General features: G+C 46.2%; 2 protein-coding genes across 7 annotated transcripts in view; one reads left to right on the top strand and one right to left on the bottom strand.

Moving 5' to 3' along the window:
* Positions 1-19887, bottom strand: part of LOC126518369 (uncharacterized) — an 80734-nt gene that overhangs the window by 20609 nt on the left and 40238 nt on the right. Inside the window, exon 1 of one of the 6 annotated variants that reach the window (XR_008609735.2) lies at positions 521-667. The exons of the other annotated variants lie outside the window; for them this stretch is intronic. The gene's annotated coding sequence lies outside the window, so the exon portion shown is untranslated. Of the gene's footprint in view, positions 1-520; positions 668-19887 lie in introns of those variants that run through there. 6 annotated transcript variants of the gene reach the window in all.
* LOC140214209 (tonsoku-like protein) lies at positions 4723-10160 on the top strand. Its single transcript, XM_072285572.1, has 2 exons — positions 4723-5119; positions 6363-10160. The coding sequence occupies exons 1-2, from the start codon at positions 4949-4951 to the stop codon at positions 9813-9815; spliced, it is 3624 nt and encodes a 1207-aa protein (XP_072141673.1). The 5' UTR covers positions 4723-4948; the 3' UTR covers positions 9816-10160.

Here is a 19887-nt window from a genome sequence, read left to right as displayed (position 1 = left end):
AACTTGAAGGCGGCGTCGCCACCTTCTTTCGATTTTGCATCTTTTTCCGGCTTTTCAGAGTAAGACTGACTTCTTTTTCAATATTGTATGAAGGAATATAATAATACAGGTGAAATCATTTTTTTTATTACTTTGGTGTCCTTCTAACATGCGCGTGAGCTTTAGCCAACAGTATTATAACCAAACTAAAACCCATATTACTAAACCATAGGAGAGCATACTTGTTAGTGAGACATTAGAGAATTTCAGACATTAAAAGTAATCCCTAAAACGAAGAATTTGACAGAGCTAACGCACGTATAGTAAAGAGAGAAAACGAGAGACGCAAATAAATACTTTCACTGAAAATCTAATGAGAAAATCGTTTTGTGACCGGATTATATCTCCCCCAAGAATCGGCCGATATGAATTCGCGGTGCCTTCCCTCGTGCTGCGATTGAGCTCCTCCGAGAGACGCCCCCCTTCGGCATCGTCGAACCTACGCGAAGGGCTTCGCTCGAATCGGAAGCTCTGCGCTTACCTCGCAGTGATCAGCTGGGGTGGGCGAACGTTCTCACAACGACGACGGACCTCGCGCCGGTGCAGTCGTCGCTTGAGCAAGGCTTGACTTGCTCGTCGTTCCTCTTGTTCTTCTTCTTCTTGTGCCCGGACACGCGAGGCCGCGTTGCTGTGATTCTTTCACCCCGTGGCTCATACCCACCATGGGGGACTAGTCAGCAATACGGTGGGGGAGGAGTCTGGGGGAATAGTGGGAAGGACACACACACACACACACACACACACACACACACACACACACACACACACACACACACACACACACACACACACACACACACACACACACACACACACACACACACATATATATATATGTATATGTATATAGTCACCGCCACATTAAGCCAACAGGCAATGAAGTCAAGGAAAGCATAGGGGTAATTATAACTGTGGTTAAAATTTAAAATGTACAAAATAATGAAGAGAAAGTGAACGAAAAGATAACTTGTCGCACCTGGGGACTGAGCCCACACTCTTCGCATTGAGCGTGTGATGCACTATATAGATATATAGTTTAAAGGAAGAGAGTATGGTCTATTGAGACGTTTCTCTTTAAACACTATTTCTTCTATTTCGACAATCTTTAGCGCCGTGACCTGGTGTGAACTGCCCTACTGTGTGTGACCTGTACTGTGCGTGTCTTGCTTAAAGGGACACTGAACCACTTTTTATCGAAGTGGAGAAAGACATTTGAAGTGAAGATAGGCCATTTCAGAACCTCTTTGCCGCAAAAAGTACTTCAATGCGTTCAGCAGAAGCGGAGTTATCGGCAATCAAACACGGCCTCAGCTGTGCTCCCCTTCCTCCTCCAATTCCTTGCACTGCGAAGGCTACGGCGGAGACGTCAGCGTGGCACGCAGTTCAAATTTCCGGTTTAGTGCCTGTGCCGCGCTAAACGTAAGCCAAACGCGGCTGTCCTCAGAAAGCCGCAGTGCGCTTAGCCCATAGAGTTTCTCACTACATTACATTACATTACATTACATTACATTACATAGAGTGAGAAACTCTATGGCTTAGCCACTGGACTCGTAGCGGCACCTCGCGGCGGCCGCGGTGTAGCCGAGCGTATTGGAGTGTGCTTTATGACGAAATAAAGCACACAGACGAGAGCGAGGATCATTGGGTTTTTGAAACGAGAGCGTTTGAAAGAAAGGTGACTTCGCGCTCCGCTTGCGAGTTCACGGACCACGTTCGACAGCAGAACTTGGCTGAGATCTTCACAACAGCGTATGTTACCCGCGGACTATGTTGTTTCATCAAGCCCGAGGCGTGGTTCAGGGCCCCTTTAATTCTTGGAGATTTGTCATCTTGATCTTTCCTTCCTCTTTGTCCCCTTCTTCCTATCTTCCATTTCTGTGTTTCTGTCACCTCCCGTCTGAAGAGTAGGCAGGCGTTGTGCCCCTTTCGGTGGCAGTTAACAGCCTGCTCCTCGCTTTCCCTTTCCTACCTAGTGCATATATATTTTCAAAACAAATAATAATATTCCGTAGGACAGGGCTCTTCCTCCGGTCCACCGACCGAATCTTCGAGTAAAGAAACGTCTCATGGACCATACTCTCTTTCTACAAACTACAGTATGTGTAGCACGCAACGACCCGTTGTCTTTATGACTATATATATGTACACTTACGTACGAGTACGTATGTGCACATACATACATACATACATACATACATACATACATACATACATACGTACGTACGTACGTACATACATACATACATACATACATACATACATACATACATACATACATACATACATACATACATACATTTAGAAACGGCGCGTTGCGCCACAGTCTCGAAGGCCGTGCTTTCGGCGCGCTGTGGTGTCACCGCTGGTTCCCAAACAAGCAGAATGGGCCGCGCACGAGCTTCTAGAGCACATGAAAAAAGTCGCGTCCGTTCGATCGAACTAAATTTGGAGCGTGAAATACGGGAACACTCAACAGCCAACATCAAAACAATCTTTAGAAAAGAAGGGCACCGAAAGCGAACGTTGACGTCATGGCCGCCCTTAGGAATGTCATTTGCTGAACAAATTATAGGAGGCGTTGGCTGAACATTGGCTGAGATATGGTTGAGATATTGATTGCAGCATTCAAAATACGAAAGACAAATAGAAAATTTATAGAAATTAATGATTTTTTATTAAAAGCTAACACGGGAGCGCGTGCCCCACGGTGCTATCAGCGACGCCTACCGATGCGAACGCGAAGTTCTGCACATGCGCAGCATTTTTGCGGCGTTGCTATTTTACCATCGCGCGCATTACAACATCGCAGCGCGCCGTCGTCGTCTGCTATATTTTGCCTCTGCTGCTATCGTCGGGCTTACCGCGACCTGCCAGTTACGATCAATGAAACAGGAGCTGGCTGGGTCTGTGCGGCAGTACCAGCCTTCGATTTACTTTTAGCTTAGACATTGCGTGTCTTTAATACCAAATAAGCGCCCATTGAATTACGTTTTAAAACTATGTTACTACGTTACACCATCTCTTGCCTGCTTCTGAAGCTACCACCGTTCTTTCTTTTTCACTTCGTCCTTACTAAAGAGCGTTTGTGTGGGTTCCACCTGTCGCCCTGCTTTCGGCAACAATTACTAACAACAAAACGTGTAAATAGCTAAATAGATTCAGCACTCTAGTCTTCCAAATTACGCATCGTGTTATCGGATGTGACCGAAGTATTATGCAAGAGAAACTAACCTTCCTATGAAATAATTATAAAACGTTTATTTGCTTCAAACGCGCACGAGGAGTTACATGTCTCAACAACGCCCCAAAAACTCAATAAATAGCGAGTAAAGAAAAAGAAAACAGTGGCAGCACTTGAGTTTTGTAGCAAGTCATTTCGACATTCCCAGCAAGGATAGCACGAAGGCACTCCCACTGCTGTCGAACTTCTTCCCATAAGACGTCTGCACTTGTGGCGTCAATCGGTTTCTTCGCAATGGCAGCTTTCATACGGCCCCGTACATTGTCTATTACATTCAGGTCGGCGCCTTTCGGACACCACTCTAGCACGGGGATCTCCTTCTCTGAGAGCTATTGTTTCACAATCCTGCCCGTGTGAACTGGTGCCTGTTCGTGCTGGAACAGAAAATTCCGGTCAGGAAGCAAGTTTTCAATGTTAGGCAACAATACATCGTCCAGACTACGACAATACTTCGCCGACCTCAAAGTGCCGTAAATACGTTGCAATGGGCCCAGGCCATGTCGGGATATGAAGCCCCATACATTCGCGCTTGTTCTTCCACAGGACAACACACTTCTCACGTTTTAAGCATCGTATCCGTAGCACAATGTCTTCTGAAAATTTACCTGGTAGATGATGAACAAACGTGCAAGTAAATCAGCCTGACCGGGTGCCTGAGAGTCGTCATACACGCACCCTCTGGTCCTGTCCCGTGGAAAAGGTAGACTCAGCAGAAATGATGACGCGACTCCAGTGCTCGCTTGTCCATGGAGCAAGCTGCAATGCAAACGGCAGCCTTGCGTTCTTGTTCGCCGCTGTCAATAATGGTTTCCGTACTGCCATGCAACTGCGAAACCCTGCATCTTTCAATCGACGGCGAACTGTAGAATCTGAAGCATCGAGGTCTAAGGCTTCACGAATTGCTCTAGCGGCTAGGAAAGGATGCTGGACTACCGCTGCGATATTTACCGCATTTTCATCCTCCGATCTATGCTCTTCATCTTCATCCTCCGTCGTATTGCGGATGCGTCCTTCATTCTTAAAAGCCTGAATTATTCTATTCACGGTTTTCAATGGCCTGTTAACAAATGTTCCGATTGGACGTTGGGTTCACCCCTTATATGCAAGATGCACAGTTTCACTCCTGTGCTCCTCGGGAACCATAGCCATGGCAGTATGTCGTCACCTGTGGCACGTTCAGAAACACCGTCTCCATTTATATATTTGCCCATAGCATGCTGGGTGGTGGCGTGATCCTTATCATAAAACGTGCGGCAGCCGGCGCGCAACATAGCAGACGACGAAGGCGCTTTCCCATGACGCGATGCGCGCGGTGGTAAAATATTCAAGCCGCAAACGCGCTGCACATGTGCAGAACTTCACGTTCGCGTCGGCAGGCGTCGCTGGTAGCACAGTGCGGCACGCGCTCCCGTGTTTACGCTAAGCCTGTTCACGACTGTACGTGCTTACACAACAGCAAGAGCTGCACTACAATCGCAACGATCGCGGGGCTGTTCGCTACCCGAGTGTGAAGCCGACTTGCCGTGCGCACTTCAAGTTTTCGTACATTCCGTATGTTGAGACGGCGTCACTTGGCGTCTAAACGCGTCAGTGTGCTAGGAAGCTCGACTGAAGCTTCCATCGCGCACTGCTACCAACTGGCAACGCCAACGGTGTCGTAGCGCAATCATGCCGGGAGGCCGCAGCGCTTCTGCATCGCTGTGCCGTCGCATCGACCAGGACAAGTGTCTTGCGCAAAAGCACGGCAAGTTTCGTAACCTGTACGACCTCTGCTTGTACAAAGGCGACACGCTGCGTGAACATGGAGACTACGAAGCCGCGCTGGCCGAGTTTGATGAGGTACGTGCAATCAAAACCAGCGTGATCTTGTCAGCAAGCTCTGAGCATTCACAAATGCCTTGCCTCACGGTCACCAGGTTGGTGAATCGCAAGCACGGCAAGCTGGAGGCATGTCTTGCCATCTCGTGTTGGTCACAGCCAGGTTTGCGAGAATCGAACAGGTGCGGCCACATAATCGTTATGTGGGATCCCTCCAGCCAGAGTTCAGTTTGCGGCTCATTACTGGACACGAGACAAGTTTTCATCAAACATAGACCCACCCTATGTGCTAACATCACGATAGCAGTGATGCTCGAGCTTGCAACTCTTACATTTTTTATAGTTAGTGTGAATGTGACAGCCAATCACGAGAAAGATTAGAGTACTCGCCATGCTGGTGTATTTGCATTCCGGTGTAGTTGCGATGGTCGGGGAGAAAAGAAACTGCATAACTGCAGCTTGACTAGCCCCACCGGCTTCATAAACCAGGGAACAGCAGCAGTGTAGTACATGGAAATTGAGATGATACATACTATGAGAAGTCCTTTAATACTCCAGTCACACGGGCAATTTAAATCGGACCTGACCAAAATCAACTTTTATATATCACGGTTGGCTTCTTTAGGCAGCTTGCACAAAGCAGCCAATTGCAATCAAGAATGGTATCGCAGTCATGCTTCATCACGATCAAAAGTGCCCATTTGACACCAATATGAGTCGCCGATGGCAGCAACTACTTTCACAAAGTAGTGCAGAAAATATTAAAGGCCAATGTTTCTAACATTTCAGTGGTTTGTGCAATCCTGTTTTAATTCTGGTTATCTAGAGAACATAATTTGTCATTATAACTTTGTTACAACAATTTCAATGGCACATGTTGCTTGAACTTTTTTTTTAATAGAACCACAAGTATGTACAGTCCCGAGCAAAAGTTTGGAGACCGCGGCATCAGCAAAAAATATATATATAAAAATTTCTAGCATGCCTCTGCAGGGTGGAATTGCTTCAGTACATTGCGTTGTTTAAGCACATAAACTGTGCCACTCAATTTCAGCTGGCACGCCCAGGCTTCAAAGAAGACAATAATTTTAGCAGCATCATTGGTCTATAAACTGTCACTCGTGACTGTACATATCAGCATTACATAGTGCTTAGTGTAAAGGTATCCGAATTGCAGCAGACACAGATCTAGACATAGGCCATTACTAGCCACATTATTAGTGTCACTAACAGAGCAACTGGTGGATGCTGCTGGTTTGTGCAGGCTTTTCAAGTCTGCGAGGTGCTGCCAGACCAGACACAACTTGACAAAGCCGAAGTGCATCGGCGACGGGGCGAGTGTCTTATGCAGCTGGAACGCTTTAATGAAGCCCATGACAACCTCAAGAGCTACCTAGCATTGGCTGAAAAGGCTGAATCATATGTGGAACAGCAGCGTGCCCTGGCAACACTGGGGCAGTGCTACTTCGTTCAGCACCAGACAGAAGCCAAACCCAGCGAACGGCTCATCAGCAAGGCTAAGAATGCGTACCTCAAGTCGTTGCGCATAGTTGAAGACAACCTTGCAGATACCTTGAGTGAGCCAGAGAGGGTTGTCATGAAAGGCCGCCTGCTACTCAACATGGGCCTCCTTTACGATGCAGTGGAAGACCCCAAAGCTGTTGAGAGCTTTAAGTTCGCGCTTGTACAGTTTATGAAGCATCGCGAATCCAAACAGGATCTTTGTCGATGTCTCTCAGCACTGGCCAACATCCATCTCAGGCAGGGAAACTCGGAAAATGCACTGTCGCTGGCAGGACGCCTGCTTGACATTGGTAGAGAAGCTAAGCGACCGGATATCAAATGTGAAGCACACCTACTTCGAGGAGCAGCCATGTTGCAGGCAGGAGACCGTGACGAAGCCCGCGTCACCTTCAAGCGTGCCATGCAGCAAAAGAGCCCCATACAAGAGGACCATGAGCGTGCTATTCTTTGCGTTAAGCTTAGTCAGGCACTGAGGACATGGGATTTGGACCTCAAGGAGACAACAGATCCTGCCACACGTGTCAGGCTTCACGAAAAGGCTGGTGATGCTTTGGTGCAGTGCTTGCTGTCCCGGCCAGCCCTGAAGGAATATGAAATGGCCGTAGAAGAAGCTCTCTTGTCTCCAGAAGCCATCTCTTCAAAGAAGCTCGCTGATCTCTATGTCTCCCTAGCAGAAACATGCAGTGATGTCCGCGAATATGATTCGGCCCTCAAGTACTATCGCCTAGAACTTTCCCTGAGAGCTGACGAGCCTGACGAGATGGCATCGACAAAGCTGAGCATTGCTCGGATGCTTCAAAAGACATGTGGTAAAAGAGCCCCAGAAGTTCAGGATGCAATTCGAGAAGCTATTACATTGTCTCGAGCAGCAGGAAAGCTCGCTCTGGAGCTTGAGTCCCTAGAGGAGCTGGTCTCTGTGCAGGGCAGCACCGACAGTGATATTCAGGATAGGATAGAACAGCTCCGTGCAGCCGGTGCAGATGACACTGAAAGCTCCACCCAAAGTCAGCAGTCAGGCACTTTGTCTGAAATCGATCTAGAGGACATCTCAGACGCCAGCGACAGTGACCCCGAATTCAGTGACACTGTACGGAGGCCAAGGAAAAAGCTGGAGGAAAAGATCAACACAAAGGGGGAAACAAAGCTCCACAAGGCTTGCATCGACGGTTCTTTGAAAAAAGTAAAAGAGTTGCTTAGGATGGGCCACTCAGTGCACATCCGGGACTACAGCGGGTGGCAGCCTCTGCATGAGGCGGCAAACTACGGGTACCTAGAGATTGTGAAGTGCCTTGTAGAAGCAGGTGCGCATGTAAGTAGCCCTGGAATGAAAGGTGTCACACCACTACATGATGCCCTGGGAAATGGGCATTTCGAGGTTGCATTATATTTACTGGAGAAGGGAGCTCGCCCATCACTGAGGACAGCCGAAGGGGACACTCCACTGGACATTGTTCGTAAATGGAAACACGACAACCAGTCGACGATGAACCCCAGTGAAGAAGCATGCCTGCAGAAGGTGGAACTACGGCTCAAAGAGGCGAATGCTACAAGCAGTAATGACGGCTTATTGTTGGGTTCTGCTGGTGAAGATCGTCCGTGGATATCTTCACAGTCCCTGAAACGCGGACAAGTTGGTCCTGCTCTGGTAAGGGAAGCAGACGACTGGCTTGAAGATGACCTTTCAAAACCGCAGCCAAAGTCCAGACGCCCAGCAGAAGCAGAGTTGCCTGCATTGGTGACTGAAATGGACGACTGGCTTGAAGACGACCTTCCAAAGTCGAGGTCTAAGTCAAGATGTCTGACAGAACCAGGCTTGCCTGCCAAAAGGAAACGAAACCGTTCATCTGAGCAGTCATTCTGCTCAAAAGTCATGCGCCTCGAGGAGGAGGAGGAGGAGGAGGAGGAGGAGGTGAGCATCACTGAGGACAGTGATGGCACAGAAGTCGTTGACACAGCCGACAGTGTTGAGTTCGCAGCACCACCTTCTACAAGTTATCCTGCCTGTAACACTCTCACTGCATCCTCGGCTTCTCCCAGTGGTGCCATGACTGCACCGTCAGGAAGTAATCTCTTAGTTAGAGTTCGTATCCTCAACACACTTTTCTTGGTTCCGTTACCCAAGGGCACAGCTTCTGAAAGGACAGTAGGATGGCTCGCAACAGAAGCTTCGAAACGGTACCAAGATTTCCAAGGCACGCGACCCATACTTAGAATAACACTTCCCGATGGAGCGTTGCTTGATCCGTCGGACTGTATAGACGTCTTAATGCATGGGCCACACGCTGAAGTCATCGGACAGGTGGAGTCCTGGGATTTGCCTCCTCTGGCCGAGCGTTACCATTCCGAGTGCGAGCGAAAAAATGTGTCGGCATGCATAAACCTTGCAACCGTTCTAGAGCCCTGTGTTGAGAGTGGAGACTTCACAATGCCGTGCTTCAACATCAAGAACGTGGAGTTCTTCTTTCGTGCCCTAAGACACCAAGACCCGCTTCACACCCTTGACATCTCGGGTACTGTTTTGACCCCCACAGCGGCGACAGCATTGTGCGACTGCCTCACTACACTCCGCTCTCTCAATCGTCTTTCACTCAATTGTACAGGCTTCAGGCCGAGCTACCTCAGCACTGCTGTTCAGACTTTACAGAAGGCACAGGTGGATCTGCCATGCACGGAGCTGGACTTGAGCTACAATCCTATCGGAAGTGATGGAGGCACAGCGCTGGCCTCACTGCTGATGCATGTACCTCAGCTGACAGTTTTGCGAATTGAATGTTGTGATCTCTCTGACCCTGGCTCCTGTCTGCAGGGCTTGAGAACATTAGAAGCTCTTCACATTGGGTTCAACCTTCTGAACAGTGACAGACTCACTGCACTAATGCCAGTGCTAGATGTGAATCCCTTAAAACTTTTGGACCTTTCTGGGTGCTTCACAAATGATGTAGCCAGACTAGGAGAACTGCTGGTTAGTTTCCTGTCAAAGGTTAAGTGCAAGCTTACGGAGATTGGGATCGGTTGCTGTGGTCTGACAGACAGTGACATAGATGCACTGGGATCATTGGGGAGTGGCACTCTGTGCAAACTTGATGTCACAGGAAGCCCTGGCATCAAGCATGAGAGCATTGAGGACCTGTCGCAAAAGCTGTGCGGTGTGAAAATCTGTTCCGATCACAGCGCTTATGATTGTTGTTTATAAAAACAGAAGTGCTTAGAAACATGTGTTTATATTATCAAACTGATGAACTGGTGGGATGTGCTAGTCATAGGTGTTAGGAACTGTAAAAAGGCATGTTGGAAGCAGTGACATGGCATTATGTAAATTCTTTCATTTTCAGCTTTGAAGTGTTCACATCTGCCATTTCAGTGTGACAAGAAAACTTGCAAGAATGGCTGCTTTCTTGATGTCTGCTTAATGTTAAGAAATTTGTCACCCACAAACAACTACCATATCTTTTTCTTTCAGCGGTGACAGTGTATAAAGTGTTACATATAACCTGTGTTGTTATAGAATAATGCGTAAAATAAATTTTTCGCCAGCTCATTTTGATGTTGAAAGGTCTGTTGTCAAGAGGTCGCAGTTAGAGATTATTCATTTTCTGCATGTTTTAGGGTTCCGAAAATTTGTTTAGAATGTACAGCACTTCTTTATGGTGCTTACGTGTAACTGCAAATCGTGTGACTGTAAGCGATGAATCTAAAATTTTGTTTTGCACAAGTTGTACCGCGTGTGCTGCAACCATAGACCGATTTATTATGCAAGCTCTGTAGATCGTGGATTTTCACCGCTTGCACCTGACAATTATCTTAAGGCATGGAGCTTTAACCTTTGAGTGAGTTGGGAAACACTGGCAGTATGTACCACACTCAAGGCACACCAATAGCACCGTAGTTGGCTTAACAAGATACATTAATGCTCAAAGGGACACTAAAGGCAAATACTAAGTCAACGTGGACTGTTTAAATATCGTTCCAGAAACCTGACAACGCTTGTTTCATGCCAAGAAAAGACTTAGTTTACGAGAAAAATCCATCTCAAGGGTCTGAATACCTTTTTCGAAATTCAAATCTCCCGCCACCCAATTGGGGGAGTGGTGATGTTACATATGCCATCACCACCCTTTGTTGCTGTGGGAGAGTAAAACAATCACCGATAGACGGCGGCACTGAGCCAAGACAGATTTAAAGACAGAGCGGTGGATTTGCCCTTGCTGCTACTTGCAGTTTGTGTGAGTTTTGCGAGCCAGCAAAATCAACGCAGCACTACACAAGAATGAAACTACTGAAACGCGAAAGTGTGGGCAGCACAGAGTCAAGCAAAAACGGAACGTTTCGACCGCCTGTGTCGCCGGGTAATTTCAATTAGTTCTTTTTTCCAAAAATGAAATAGAAATGGACACATAGCATTTTATTTCGTCTTATAATACAAGTGTGCTTTTGCAACGAATGGTTGAGTACTAGCGACAGAATTTAACTGAGGAATGCTTTTGTCATCGGGCAAGTACTTAAATGTCCTGGGGGAGTCTCTAACCATGTCCTGCATTTACCTCAATGGCTCGATTATTAAGGCTCTGTTCGCAATAAAATACTGATGCCTTAGAGATTCTCGAGCACTCATCTATCACTTTAGCTTGACTTAACATTTCCCTTTAGTGTCCCTTTAAACTAGTTCAGACATTAATCAAGCATTGAACTGCTTTTTATCTCTGGACAATGATGAACATGTGCCAATTTCCACTTTCTTTTTTTTTCTTTTTCCTGTGCTAACAATCAAAGTGAAGGCATAACAAGCTACGTCTGAGCCAATGATGAAGCGAAAAAAAAATGAATTGGATGGTTAGAAAATACACCTCCTGCTTGTATAGCTCAAATATCATAATACTGCTTAAAAAGTGTACATAACTATAGGATACTGCAGCCTTACAAAGCAAGTTCCTCTTTTTGTGTGTTTGTGGCTTTCATATAGCTAACAAACATTGTAAAATCATGAGTCATTGCCGTACACCAATTCTTTGGTGCCTTGTGTTGTGAGGAGAATTTCCATCTGATCTGCTCGCTGCAGTAGAAGCTATACCATGTAAAAAACATTTAAAGGGACACGAAAAACAACCATTGGATTAACCTAGAATGTCAAGTTGCTCTTTGGGAAGCTTCAACATTTTCTTCATGCCAACTAACAACTCCGGTGCAGCAAAATATTGCGAGTGAAGAGGCCCTATAGTTGTCTCATAATTCAGATCGCCTGAGATGAACAGAGTCACTTAAACAGTTTTTCCTGCACTGTGCCAGCAATCTAGGTAGTCATGTTCTGTTTGACTTTACTTGCTGCTTTGAGTCAGAGGCTCACATGGAGAAAGCATCGCTCTGCCACAAATACATAGTGCCAACAAAGTTGGGTAAGCGGCTAAGATCACTGAGCTTTTATATAATGAAATCAGCCAAATTATGTTGTCAAGGTGTAGTGGCAGCGAAAACTCGAAGCAGGAAGTTCAGCGAACCGTTTATTTGGGCAAACTCATACCCTCGGAATCTAAAGAAATACTGACAAAAATTTTTATCTTGCTTTTTATGGCTTATTATATAGCAGCTGACTTCATAACGACGGTATGGCGGCAGAATTTCTCAAACGTGCAATAAATAATTTATAGTATTGTCATCAATGCGGCCAGTTCAAAAATGTGTGCCAAAACCAGTACATCTTCACTACATAGGTTGTACTGACAAGAGCATCTCATTACATCAAAAAAATGAAATTGGAAGTAGTTGTCAGGCAGTGTCACAAACAACTGACGCACGCATCAGTGAGCCTGGTCTAGTAACACCACCTCATGCAGTAGTCGCAAGTCATGTAATGGCTGTCACTGAAAACTGAGTATGCACCGCATCTGCAATTCTTTCCTTTTTTGCTCTGTACTACTTTGCATTTGACGCGAGGTAAGCTTAGTTTTTCTGCTGCTGCTTCCCTTTGAATGGGCCATGTCCTCGTCGGCTCCTCTTCCCCCTGTTATCTCGTCTTTTGGCGAGGCACTCACGGTGCAGTGGTGACCACTGCATCACCCACATGGCAATGATATCACATAACCACAAATCCACAACCCCAATTTTCATGATGCTTTGAGAACCTCCGGTCAACAGCCCACAGCCGCACTACATTCAGCGCATGTTTTCAGTTTGATGCATTAAACAATGGTAGAATTCATGGTTTGTCGTACATTTGTGAAATCGAGACCTCATACCACTACTACAGAGCCAGCGGCTATCTAATGAAGCAAAACGAACGGAACTAAAATTTTATGTTGTTACCCTTTAAATGTTGTAAATGCACTAGCCGTGAACACATTCATAGGTTGTCAAATCAACTCGATCAGTTATCATGATGTCCCCTATTCCATAACAGTGTTGTACATTCTAGATTTCCTTGACAAGCCCGCTGAAGTTAGCAATCGCTACACTCTGATAGGAAAATCCCATCTTTGTACACGTGGCTGCAACATTCAAGATGCTCGAACACCTAGTATCGCAAGCACATATTGTGCAGTGACATAGCTGTCACAACGCTTGTCACATTTAAACTGAAAAGAACATGTGGCATTACAGCGGCACCTGGCAAAACAAACTTTCCATGGCCGATTTCCTTCAGCGAAACATTTTTTTTTGCATTGTTTCTGGTGGCGAACCTATTATTTTAGTCCCAGATGTTGTTTAATTATGCGAGAAATGCAATAAAATATTCAAATACATTAAAAAGGAATTATATACTTGCCAAATAAGGAGGATGTTTGCAATACAGAGGGAAGTGGAGGAAGGGGAGTAATTCACACTAGTGTTTACACCCATGTGCACAATTGGAATGTCACGGTTCAGTCTAAGTTTGTCTCCCGCTGCTAAATGAGGCAGAAGACGCTGATCGCCTTTTCTTCAGCATGTTTCTGAGGGCAAAATGAGAGGGACTCTAGACAATGCAAAATGGCGGCCAAGGAGGACATGGAACATGGAAGTACATGAAACACGCAGGTGCATTTGGTTCATTCAGAGGAACCAGGATCGCTCTGTAACTTTCAGAAAAGTGGTTAGCCGCAGCTGAATGAAACCAGCGGCATATGGCTTGCCATCATATGGCGCTCCTTAGAGCATTTTTCATATTCTGCTGAATTAGTTTATTAACCAAGTTGAAATATGCAATTTTTTAAACATTCACTTTAGACTCAATGGCATTTCGTTGTGTACCTGTAGAGAGAATTCAGAAACAACCGATGCAATTTCTTGTGGCAATGTACAGTCGCGGACAGAATAAAATGGACCACGGGATCTCCGAAAACGTTTAATTCCCGAGCAGCCTGTAGCAGTAATCAGTAAAACTGCCCGCGATAACGTTGTTAGCATATTCTAGTCGAGGTCCAAAATGCAAATACCAGATTGCGTTGTGAGGTTGTGGAGATATTCAGCTTTTTCTTAGATTTCATGGTCCATAATATTCTGTCCGCGACTGTACATGCTGCGTGATATTTTTTTTTCAGCGTTTAAAGAAATCCCGCGAAATATGAAGTAAAGTCACGTGACTGCGCTTATGCGCTGTCGTATTGCAGCGCTCTTCAACCGTGCTTCGTGCGAAAGGACCGCGCGCGGACCATGGCGAAGTGAGCAGCTCCAGGCATCGGCTTCACAGTGCGTGAGCATCTTTGACGGTGGCACAGATAAAGGAAGTGCCGTCGTCCCTGATAAGCGATAAGCTCGACACAAGGTCGAGAGCGCTGCAATGCGATAGCGCACGAGCGCAGTCACATGGTTTTATTTCATATTTCGCGGGCTTCCTTTAAACGCCAAAAAAAAAGATCGCCACAAAGGATTGGATCGGTCGTTTCTGAATCCACTCTACAGTGCTGCAACGAAACGCACTTGGCCATACAGTGAATAATAAAAACCAAGGACAACATACGTTGTCCTTGGAATTGTCCCCTATGTTGTGCTTGGTGTCTGTTTGTTGGCTTCTTGTGATATGACTAATAAAAATCGGGCCCCTCGGTTAACCCCTTTCTTCTCGTTTACCCTGTGTCTACCTAGTATTAAATTTATGCTCCGCAGATATTTTAAGGGGGGGAGGGGGACGCTTTCCTTTGTTTGTTTTTTTTAACCTGAGCCGACAGCTCGCCGAATTGGCAGTGCCTGATTACGCTAGAGATTCTTTCATTTTTGTCACACCTGCTTGGGAAAACCGGCAGCGCGTCATCCTTCCTACCCTATTCGCTCTCTATCACAATTAAATTATTTGCTTTTCCCACAACCACGCGATCTTTAACCCATCCCTCATTGTGGGCCATGTGCCACGTGTAAGGCTCATCATCACCATCAAGATGGCGTCTTCGAATTGAGCGCGATGATACCGAGCGCGGCCGGCGACATTATTGCTTAAAAGGTAAATCGTCCTTCTCCAGGGAAGAACAAAAAAAATCATGTTGCCCGAGCCGTCCCCATTGCATGGGAAAAGCGTGCGATCGTGCGTTTTGACGTCGTGACCGGCTCCATCGTCCTCGCTTCCCGTGCGAGGCAACCGGCCAGGCGACAGAGTTCAGTGCGCCCGGGTGTGACATCGGGCCGAGCAGAGTTGGGATGCCAGCTGCGAACGAATGCTTCGGGCTGGCTTGAAGCGATCCCACCGGGACATGCAGCCGACTCCACGCTAGCGAGACGGTACACGTCCGATCTTCGTCTATCAGCGTCTACGTTGAACAGCTCTGCCAAATCGCCGGCTAGCTTCAACGTTTCTACTTCTCCGTTATAATGCCAACGCCTGAAAGAACCGACGGAGCTGACGCTTTCCCGATTGTCGCCTTCTCGCTCTCACAAGTGCGTGAGCGCTTGTCACAACAATAGGGACGCTGCGGCAGACAAACTCGCCCGAGAGACTGCATGCTCGAAACGCGTTGCGTACAGATTCTCGAAGGACGCTTTGTTCCGCGACCACGCGAACGTTCAGACTCACGCCTGCACTCCGTCAGTGTCACGAGTGGAGAGCTCGGCGTGACTTTCGAAAACGCACCCCGGTGATGCGTGTCAGGTGAGCGGAGATCATTCGGAATCGCTTATAGTGCGTGTCACGGAAAGGATACCCCCCCCCTCCCCCAATTGCAACGAAGACCAGAAACTTTGGGCGCAGGAGGAGACCAGACGGCCAAGCATGTCCAACGCGACGGCGGTGTACGGGACGTCTGCTCCGTGGTACGAAGCCATCGTACGGAGCTTCCTCGGTGCCGCGCACTGCGTGAGCGACAGGCTTCCGGACCAGTGGCCCGATTGTCCGCCCTCGCAGACGATCGTGGCGATGGCGGTGTTCGTCTCGGTGGTGTGCTGCTACGTCTACGGCCTCCTGTCGGATGGTCGGGACGAGCGCCCCGACGTGAGCGTCGACGTCGTGTACACTAGGGTAGACTCGAGGTACAGCACTGCCGATGACGGCCGCTACGAGCGGTACACCGTGCGCTCCGCGACGCCCGCTGGTGGCAGCCGCTTCAGCTTCCGCCGGATAATCAGGTGGTAGTTTACCTGACGACCGACAGAGGAAAGACTTCGCGGGACAGCGCACTTATAGAGGCTAGAAGGTTAGAGAACCTTTCTAGCCTCTTTAGCACACTGATGTTTCGAAGCGTGATTCCCGACAGAGGAAGCTGTCGTTCCGATTGAATATATATGTGGCCCTCAAGTTGGTCTAATTCTTTCTGTCATCAATTTGTAAGCACGTAACTTTGTAATGGCAGATGGTTAACTCAGAAATCTACCTCATTGTCCCTGTGAACCACGAGCGTCTCTTCAACGTCTATTATTGATCCAAACGTCAACGTTTTGAAGTCGCGTACATGTTACGTCTCGCGTATGTGCCGTTTTTATAAGAAAAAGCTTGGCTGTTTATAGGACCTATATATCTACGTGATTGTTAGGCTACCAGACAACGTATTGCGGATGTACATAGGATATCACTCAAGCACCAACAGGTAGGTATATTTTATTGGTGCACACCGTTTGAACAGTATCACCTAAAGTTCGTAAAGTTCGGCCATATATATATATATATATATATATAATTGAAAAATAAGTGTTTCTTGCAACTGGTAAAATATTAGGGGAAATTTACTTTTGATACAGGCCGGTGTTCGGCCGGTCACAACGTCGAAAACAAATTTCGATTTAAATATTAATCAATCATTATTATATTTGTTTTTTTGCAAAGATTTCCTCACACACACACACACATTATATATATATATATATATATATATATATATATATATATATATATATATGCATATCACCTGACGTCCAATGTATTTTGTAAGGACCTGACAAAGCTCTTTCGACCACACGAGTAGTCCTCCCAGAAGCGTTTTTTTTTTTTTTCAGTTTCCCTACTACAAACATGTTTTTTCACTTGCTCCAATTATAGTTCATGACTATCATGTTTGCATCTACTCTTCTATTTCCGCGTTCAACTTACTCTTGAAATGCGAGCTAATTCAATAATATACTTGTACCAGGTGTGAGGCCCTGAAGAATAAGGACTCTGCATGCCCGCGTCGCGGACGTGCGTGAGCACTTATGCGTTCATGCGAAGTATCTGATCTTGCTGTGTGGCGTTCTCCCCATTGCACCTGTCACATAGTGCCTACTGAGGACATAATATTCAACATAGCAAGCAATATGCAAAAGCCCTGATGCGCCAGGCGGTGTCGCGAGTTTTTATTTCTCAGAAATGTTATTGAAATTTTCCGTTCTATTTACGGTCAGTCAAGAACAATATGCTGAACTGTTCCCACACAGTAATGTGAATGTACAAAATCTCATCTTGTTAACGCGCGGTTATAACGCATTTCAGCCTAATATCCAAAAAATGTAACGAATATCCAGCAGAGACATTTATGTAACGTCTTTTCAACGTAAAAAAAAAAAGAGGACTTTTTGGCAGTACCATCAATGTTATTTTCACGTAAACTAACATAACCTCAACCTGTAATGGAGGTGTTGAATCTCCTAATACATCTAATGTACCTCCAGGCAATGTTCGTGGTTTATAGAGAGAGACAGTATGCTTTCAACATGAGCGATTAGATGGCACACCCGCAATATCAATTCTAGCTCAATCTTGCGGCGAGCAGTTTCTTTACAGCGGCTGTTCGGGGCTGAAAGTTCCCTGAAATTGCATGCAACCGAACCCAAGCTTTCTATTTGCAGGAGGGCTGTCGCGCATGGTGCCTGGTGTAGTACCGAAAACGAATTATCTTAAGTAGGGAAATCCGTTTACCGATTATAGGATACGCGTATGGCTTTAATAGAACCAAGGATTTCTATTCTCCCTTGATAACATTCTATGCGCAAATAGCTGCTTAAACGCGAAAATACGTAATCGACGTCACATTGAGTTACCGGCACTGCGATTCTGGCGCGAAATTCAAGAAATGGAACTTCCGCTGGTTAATAACTGTTTTTCGGCAAATAAAAGATAATATGAAGAAAATTTTATTTGTTATTCGATCTTTCTGTCTTTTTAAAGAAGAATCGCTTCAGCGTCCGCAACAAATATTCGACGCGGTGCAATCAATGCCGACGGTTATTTGCCGCGCCGTTATTCCTCACTTTGATCCACCTGAGGCACCTTGCGCGAGATATATATGGCCTTTCTTGCAAATAGAAAACTTGGGTTCAGCTACAATTTCAGTGACCTTTCGAGGCGATATCTTATGTCGCAAAAATCATGCATCACTCTGCGCTCTTCTTTGAGGTGTACTTTGGCGCACAAAGACCACCACTCTAATTAACGTGTGTTATTCCTGGTAGTTTTATTCCCTGTGCACATTAACACTTACGTGAGGGCATCGTACTAAAAGGAAAAGTGAAATGTACCGATAGGAAACAACAAACGGCGCCGGGTGTTATATTAAGTTCGCTCGAATATGATGGCTTACACAACAAAAGGTAAAAGACACTGCATAGTGAAAATGTACACCTTTAATTTTTTAGTACAAGAAGAAAATTCCTTTTCGGTGCGCCGAAAAATTGGCAGTGGCCTAGCTCGGCTATGCCAGGATATACGTAGTGAAAGATAAGGATTGCATGGTTAGCCTTCGTTAATCTTGATTGCAAGTCCAGGTTAGTCTGGTTGTCTAGCTATGTTGCGGCGTTTCGCCAGTCGTTCGGCGCGCTGTTCGTCTGTTTCCTGGGCGATTCCTTTTCTCTTCGTCTCGTTCCGATATCGATTCCAGGCATCCTCCTGCTTTAATATCAGAATTGTCGCCGTCCATACTGCAAATTCTCCTTGCTGCCACTTGCTGGCGCTCTAAGCAGCCTCCGCAGAGCACGGGCCACGCGCTCGTGTGTTCTCTTTCATAAGGGACCACCCTGTACAAGGCGCTTACGTAAATACGTTGGAAAATATACACAGACATTCCACAGCTACCTTAATTCTCCACAAGTAGGAAGGTACCCACAAAGAAAGGGGTCAGACAAGGAGACAATCTCTCCAATGCAATTCACTGCGTGCTTGGAAGAAGTGTTGGAAGAGTGCTTAAGAGGGAGGATCACCACCGAATATCTCAGCAACCTTCAATTTGCAGATTATATTGTCCTGTTCAGCAACACTGGGGACGAGTTGCAACAAATGATTGAGGACCTTAACAGAGAGAGTGTAATAGTGGGGCGTCATATTAATATGCAGAATACAAAGACAATGAATAATAGCCGGGCAAGGGAACAGGAGTTTAGGATCGCCAGTCAGCCTCTAAGAGCCTGTGAATGAGTACGTTTACCTAGGTCCATTATTCACAGGAGATTCTGATCATGAGAAGGAAACTTGAAGAAGAATAAAAATGGGTTGGAGCGCATGCAGACATTGTAGGATCCTGTCTGAAAGCTAAGCATTATCATTAAAAAGAAAGGTGTACAATCAGTGCATACTACCGTTGTTAACATATGGGGCATAAAGTTGGAGACTGACAAAGAAATTCGAAAACAAGGACCGCACAAAGAGCGATGGAACGAAGAATGGTAGGCCTAACGTTTAGAGACAGGACGAGAGTGGTGTGGATCAGAGAGTAAACAGAAAGAGCCGATATTCTATGGCATAAAAAGAAAAAGAATGCAGCTGGGCCGGTCATGTTATGCACAGGTTAGATAACCAGTTGACCATTTGGATTACAGAATGGGTGCCAAGGGAAACGCAGTCGAGGACGGCTGAAGAATAGGTGGGATGGTGAAATTAGGAAATTCGAAGGCGCACGTTACCAGAG

The sequence above is a fragment of the Dermacentor andersoni genome, chromosome 11 (genome assembly GCF_023375885.2).
Source record: "Dermacentor andersoni chromosome 11, qqDerAnde1_hic_scaffold, whole genome shotgun sequence".
Taxonomy (NCBI): domain Eukaryota; kingdom Metazoa; phylum Arthropoda; class Arachnida; order Ixodida; family Ixodidae; genus Dermacentor; species Dermacentor andersoni.
This window is presented reverse-complemented; position numbering and strand designations above follow the sequence as displayed.